Consider the following 7,356-nt stretch of genomic DNA (forward strand, 5'->3'; position numbering starts at 1 on the left):
GGTTCGCCACAGTATGAAAACGATGAAGAAATATGGCATCAACTGGATATTTTAACAGAATTGCTCTGGATGATTTATCTTTTGTTGAATTACTGAATATAGCAAGAACTATGTACATACATGCGTGATAATATTATTAAAATAGCTGGAAACGCGATTACCGAAGACGTTTTATGCCAAATGATTCTATACAAAAAAAAAAAAAAAAAATGAAGTTGGATATGTATAATGGAGTCTTTATATTTTAGTTCATAAAAAATAAATAATTACGAATGACAATAATATTTCACATACACTCGGTACTTCGGTAGCTTATTGGGTTAGCAAAAAAAGTTCGAAATTGGAAGTAGGCCAACCTTTGACAGACTTTGACGGAGTTTGGGGGATTTGACTTGTTTTATCATCAGACGAAAAAAAAAAAAAAACTACCTGCGTCTACAATTTTAAACATTGGTAAAACTTACGTCTTGTTTAAGACTATCAGATTGGAAATAAATTATCTGTGTTAAAAAAAATATAATATAATTACGTGGAAAGATTAAATCTTACAAAATTAAATTAACAATTATGATTTTAGAATTATCTGTTTTAAAAAACAAATTCTTTATTTATTTATCATTATTAATTCAATTCCATATAATTATAATTTTTCACATAATCATGTCATATTTCTAATAACACTCGTAATTAAAACCTACAAATCTATATTATTATAAACCGATTGTCCTTTCAGATGTTTATTTTTTGCATTATATAAGGGCGATTCATGACTTAATTGATGTAGTTATTAAAAATTTAATGAAGATAAAGGCACGATGTCAAAGGCGGTTGACGACATAATTTAGATAAAAGCACGATATCAAGCGAGATTCATGCCTTAATTGATTTATTATTATTATTATTATTATTTTGTAAACTTAACTGATTTAGTTATAACTATGACAGTTTGGACAAAATTGATTTAGCCTCCCTTTTCACTCCCATTTATGCTAATCCTTATTCTGATAGAAGAGTTGTGGACAACTCTCCCTTTTTTGAATCAAAACTCCTTTGAATTTTGGCTTATGGCTAGGGATTTCATTATATTCTCTCACCAGATGAAAAACAAGGATGAGCCCCCTTTGAATCCCCTCCTGTATAGTCCATTCATAACTATGATGGATGTGCGTCATATGCTTGATTTAGGGGCTTGTGGTAATTTCTTAATGTAGAGAGGACCTAAGATTTAATATGGATGAGTGTCAAATGAATGATTATTATTTAATACAAATTTTATTTTTCTCAATTTAATCACTTTCACCAACAAATGCCTTGGTAGATAACTGTGTTTCTTAAGAATATTGGCAAGAGTTCGATTTCTTACCGTGTGTATGAAAAATATTTTGTTGAAAAATATTTATCCACTTTATGTGATCTTCCGCGTCTAATCGATTAGACTACCTTGGAAAAAAAAAAAACCACTTTCTCCACTATCACTCACACCTTCTTTTCCTCTTGCCATTATTAATAAAAGATAATAAACTTAATTAGTGATAAATATAACCTTTTCAAAAATAAAAATATAAATTTTTAGAGAACATATTAAGAAATGAAGTTAACATTAACTAGGTAGAAATTGTCAAAGTATAAGTCAAAATTTGTTAAAGTATTTGATCAAACCAGTCCAATATGAATTGGGCTAAATCATACACGGTCGATAGATGAAGACTTTGGGTTGTCTACTGTATTTCATGGGCTTGAGACGTTCACTACGTAGGAGAAAGTTGAAGAATACTTTTGGCACGATGGGAAATGAGGGGTACCTGCAAAGACACTCCGACGCTCAAGTCAGTATTAATGATAGGTTTATGTTATATTTAGTGGGGATCAGATGATCATACCTGAGTTTGTACACTTCATATTTATAGCAAGCTTTATGCCGCCTTTGGTAGGCGGCATGCCTTCTTATTGGTTGTTATGGGCTGCAGACTTGTTTGTCTCAGCTGATGCCTCTCTGTCTATGAGTCTATATATTTGCTTGTCTTCTTAAAGTGGTGGCAAGATGGAGCTGTCTTACGCGCGGTGGGTCTTAGCCTGTTACAGAGTTTTTCCTTAGGGGGCGTTCAATAGAGGAGATTATTTTTACCAAATAAATGCAATTACCAGTAATATGGTAGGAAAATGAGTTTGGTAGGAAAGTTACAAAAAAGTTGTTTGGTTGGCAAAAATTTTACCAGGAAAATTGGGTTAAATTTTGTGAGTCTTTGTTTGGTTGAAGGTGAAATAATGATGGGTAAATGTGTTGAAATATCGAAAATAACCCTTAATTTTACCAGAGATGTAGACATGTGTACTTAGAAGAGGGTAATATGGTAACGCTAGTTTTCTAGGAATACCAGATACGAAGTTTTGACATCTGGTTCTGGCGAACGAATAATCATTGAGTCCTCCTCTTTCCAGACAACACATACAAAGAGACCCGCCAACAGAAAACATAATTAGTGAACTTATGAAAGATGTTTATATTGAGTTCTTCTCTTTTCTATCTCCAATCTATCTATTATATACTTTCTTTAATCTATTTTCTTTAGTGATTCACTAGAACAATTATGATCTGGAAGTCAATCCGGGGCAAGTGTTCGGATCTATTATGACATAACATTGAGGCGCTCAATGGACCTTTTTTTATCTTCGAAAACGTTTTCTTGGCTTTGTGTATTGAAGTGAAATAATTTTTTTTGTACAATACGGTGTATTGCTTTCCATTTTGCATATGCTTGTCAAAGGCTGGGGAAAAGAGAAGCATGGCTAAATTTTTTTATTCCTTTTACCAAACAAAACAATCATGAAATGCCAATTCAAGATGGATGGGGAACCAAACGAAAAATGTAACGTCTGACCGCTTCAAGAATCAATGACTATCCCCACATACTAACACGAGACTTTTCAGTGTGCTTTTTTCTCACTCGCACACTTCTCGGGAAAAGATAAGCATGGCTAAATTTTTTTATTCCTTCTACCAAACAAAGCAATCATGAAATGCCAATTCAAGATGGATGGGGAACCAAATGAAAAATATAACGTCTAGCCGCTTCAAGAATCAATGACTATCCCCACATACTAACACGAGACTTTTCAATGTGCTTTTTCCTCACTCGCACACTTCCCGGGAAAACTTCTCAGGAGGTCACCCATCCTAGAATTGCTCCAAGTCAAACACGCTTAACTATGGAGTTCTTCCGTTCCGAGCTACCGAAAAGCAGATGTATCTTGTTAGTATAGGTAGTACCAATTAATTCTTATAAGCTATCCCAAACTGTGCAGTCTCATACCTGCACAGTCTTTGAAATCCCTCTCTTTCCAGTGTCGATTCGATTCATTCCTGTAATCCCCCGCTGGAAGACTGTTAGGAGTCGCTCCTTGTCCGTGCCTCTTTGCACTGGCGATCACGCCTAGCCCCATCCCTCGTCAACGCTCAGGATGTTACATGCCCACCAGCTTTCGCTTGGTTCGTCCTCGAACCACAACGTACTGGAAGAGAGGTCATACTCTGATAACGCCGAGTTTAAAATAATCAATGTGATTATAACTGCGCTTAATATCGTAAAGCAATGTTAACAAACTGGTTCTAGAACGGGATGTTACAAAAAACCTGAATCAAACGCCCCCTTAGCTTTTAAATTATATAAGGTGATTTAGCATAATCTACGCAATACTTGCATCTCGCATTATGAGGCTATTGTGCTGTTTGGGCCTTTTTTGGGCCTCGATCTTCGTGAGCCTATGTAATTATTCATATCAGTATTAAAATTTGAATTCCAAAATATTAAATCGTCCTTTTAAAAAAAAATATATTTATCAAAATTTGGAAAGATTGCTAGGTTGAAATTGGAGGAAAATAGGAAACATCGGCATGTTTCGCTTTCAACGTTAAGCGAATAACTATAATTAACTGACTTTTGTGTCAACGCAAACGGCACGTCCACAGATTGCATTCAAAACAGGTTGCCCAGTTTGCCCGGTCAAACTCGGCGTCGTTTCAACTTTCGATATTTCCATAAGCTCCATGGTTCCGATCCTCTGCAGTCGCTACCACCATTCCATACGTCCCAACCAATCAGAGCCGTTTCCTTTTATTCCAACCAAACAGCCAGTGGCTCTATCTTCTGACACGTACGAGGTTCCACGATAACCCCATACGCCGTCGCACTCACGATCATATGATACTCTTCCTAAGAGTCTCGAACCTGCACGCAATTTTCAACATTCTCCTTCTCTCTTTCGAACCTTCCTTCTGCGTGGAACCCTAACTATGATTACGTACCTTCCCATTATTTAATTGGTTCGTTCAATCTTATTTTTGGGGTGCCGGCTGAAACATTCAATCTCAATCATTTGGGGTTGGAGGGAATTAGATTCAGTTTTTTATTTGCCTTAAAAGGGTTAGGGTTTCCTCTTGTGTTATCCGTTGTTCGGTTTCTGGGTTCTCTGAAATTCATGCAAATTTTTGGTTCTGTGGATGGTTGCTAAATCAAATCACACAAAAAATCTGATTTTTCCTTTTGGGGTGGGGGAAATAATGGATTTGGGGATTTCTGATGAGATGTTAGGAACTTTTGCCCCAATAATAGTTTACTGGATTTATTCTGGGATTTATGTTGTTTTGGGACCTTTTTGTAAGAATTATCGGTTACACTCAAAGCAGGAGGAGGATGAAAAGAATTTGGTATCTAAGGGTGCGGTGGTTAGAGGAGTTATCGTTCAACAGATAGTTCAGGCTGTGGTTGCAATTCTCTTGTTTGCGGTAAGTTTTTGAGGTGAAAAGTTTCTATGCTTTCTAGCTTTTCTTTATTTATGGTGATTCCTCACATGAAGATACAATAATTCAGTCAATTTTATATCGTCAAAACAGCTTTTCAATTTTTTGTTTTTAGAGGTTTAATTGCCCAACACGCTTTCTAATTGACTCCTTATATTTTTGAGGAAACGTAGACAGGAAACTAATGTTTTCAATATCTTGTTTGAGTAATTCAATACGTGTACATGATTGAATTGTTTTTTAGCCTATATGTTTATACGGGAGAGTTGTAGATGCAGATACTTTACTGGGTTATATTATAGTCACTCCTATGTGGTAGCAAATATGTTATGAAACCAAAATAAGTTTCTTCCCCTCAAAAAGGAAAAGAATAGCACTGAGCACCCGTGCAGAAAGTTGGAGTTTTGATGTCCTCCGCTTCCCCTCACACTAAAGAGGACTTTTGGACTTTGATTTTATCTTTATATTTATTTCAGGTTCTCTGTTAAAAATAGGATTCTGTTCCCCTGATAAAAAAATGTGATCCTAATAGTTTATTTGAGGGGCTTACTTGTTGTTGACGTGGTGTATTATGACTTTCGAAACCAATGAACTCACCTAACTCTTTACTGAATGGGGAAACAAAAACAAATGAAAGAACAAAAATCCAGTTTCAATGATATCGTGAAACTGTTTGCTTTATAAATCTTAATTTGTTATTTTTGAATAGTTTGTTACGGAAACAAAGGAAGTAGACTATTTAAACAGAAATAAGAATATTGCATAATTACAATTGACTTTTCTTTTTCTTTTTCTTTTTTTCTGGATTGAATAAGAAACTCATTAAGATAGAGTAAAAATTACGAAAGAAAATGGAGGATGCGGAATCCTCCATGTCATAAGAGAGGAGGCTCAATGTGAGCTTCATATGCCTGTATAGTTAGCTTTGCTTACCTTATATTGGACTCTTCACAACTTACTATTACCCTCTGCAGTATTAATGATGTGCCAGTTTTAGATTAAAATCATATATATATATATATATATGCTCTTTTTTATATCATGTAGTTCACAGTTCTTAACATGTACTAAACAAGAAGTTATGGATTTTGCCATCTTAGTTTTTTTAATAAGGGAAGACAAAAAAATGGGGAGTTATTCCAAGAGATGAGGAATTTAAGTAAAATATCATGGCTTCTGTTGTTTCCATTGCCAATTTTATAAGAAGCGCTTGGGCTATGTAAATGTGGAAAGTTGAAGCATATTGTTGCTTGTGTTGCTGCGAGTTGTCCTTCCTTTATAAAAATTAGAAAAAAATAAAAGTTATGGATTGTTACCGACATTGACTTCTCTGAATCAATTTAGAGGTTTGCATTTACTAACTACAGGGTGTTGTGTAGCTAAATCTTTTTAAAAAATTTATTTCATTGATCTACTTGTACTTTTTGTGTTTAATATGTTGAATTTTGGTAAGGTTGGAGCTAGATAACTAAATTGTAATTGGGTCTTTGTTATTATGTAGGTGACAGGAAGTGATAACCAAAATACTACCAGTCAGAATGCTTCTCTCCTTGTTTTAGCAAGGCAATTTGTTACTGCTATGCTGGTAATGGACACATATCAATACTTTTTGCACAGATACATGCATCACAACAAGTTCCTGTACAAACATCTCCACTCTCAACATCACAGACTCATCGCACCCTATTCGTTTGGAGCTCTGTACAATCACCCTGTGGAGGGGCTTCTTCAAGACACCGTGGGCGGGGCTTTATCTTTCCTCATCTCTGGTATGAGTCCTCGAACCTCCATCTTCTTCTTCTCCTTCGCCACCATCAAAACTGTGGATGATCACTGTGGATTATGGCTCCCTGGGAACCTTTTACAAATACTTTTCAAAAACAACTCTGCCTACCATGATGTACATCATCAGCTCTATGGCAACAAGTACAACTTCTCACAGCCATTCTTTGTTATGTGGGATCGAATCTTGGGTACCTACATGCCATACAAATTGGAGGAGAGGGCAGATGGGGGTCTTGAAACTAGACCTTGCAAAGATTCCAAGGATAATTAACCTTTTTGCTTGATGAGCATTCTCTATCTGTTCTAGTATTGTTTTTCCTCGTTATGAGCAGCACCTCCTGAGTGGTCATGTCTGTATATACATATGATGTGTCTTATTCTATATTTTTCTTTACCTTCTGTCCATACTAGATAGACTTAATAAGGAAATTGAGAAGCTACCTATTATGGTGTGATTTTTTCCCTTGTTGTTGCTGGCTGCTATAGGCATACTTGTAATCCCTAGTGTCTTGTTCAACTTGCTTTGGCATGCAATCTTTGGTATCCTAATACTTAAGTTGTTTTGCCTACTTTGGTTATATTTTCTAGAGAGGTCAATTTATGGCCAAACTTCGGTTATTATATGTTTGCTGTATCTGTAAATGGATCTGTATCTAATCATGTACTGCATGGAGCCCATAACTATTTATGATTGAATGAGATGGGTGTATGGTGTATGTATCCATTAACCATTTGTATTCTGGTGTATTTTCTTCATTGTTTGTGGGGAAGAT

At 35.5% G+C, this 7,356-nt stretch overlaps 1 protein-coding gene across 1 annotated transcript; it reads left to right on the plus strand.

The window, feature by feature from the left end:
- Positions 1 to 4,261: 4,261 nt before the first annotated feature.
- LOC133299964 (sphinganine C4-monooxygenase 1) lies at positions 4,262 to 7,356 on the plus strand. The gene is made up of 2 exons (XM_061499451.1): positions 4,262 to 4,783; positions 6,300 to 7,356. Exons 1-2 carry the CDS (start codon positions 4,499 to 4,501, stop codon positions 6,852 to 6,854), a joined length of 840 nt encoding a protein of 279 aa, XP_061355435.1. The 5' UTR covers positions 4,262 to 4,498; the 3' UTR covers positions 6,855 to 7,356.

This window comes from Gastrolobium bilobum, unplaced genomic scaffold, assembly GCF_033153095.1.
Source record: "Gastrolobium bilobum isolate Gb01-03AN ecotype WA unplaced genomic scaffold, APGP_CSIRO_Gbil_v1 utg1055, whole genome shotgun sequence".
In the NCBI taxonomy this organism is placed as follows: domain Eukaryota; kingdom Viridiplantae; phylum Streptophyta; class Magnoliopsida; order Fabales; family Fabaceae; genus Gastrolobium; species Gastrolobium bilobum.

What these genes read in the sequence shown, in the direction of transcription:
- LOC133299964 (XM_061499451.1), top strand. Translation starts at nt 4,499, where the DNA reads ATGGTTGCTAAATCAAATCACACAAAAAATCTGATTTTTCCTTTTGGG. An exon ending in TTGCAATTCTCTTGTTTGCG is followed by an intron (nt 4,784 to 6,299) that starts GTAAGTTTTTGA and finishes GTTATTATGTAG; the next exon opens with GTGACAGGAAGTGATAACCA.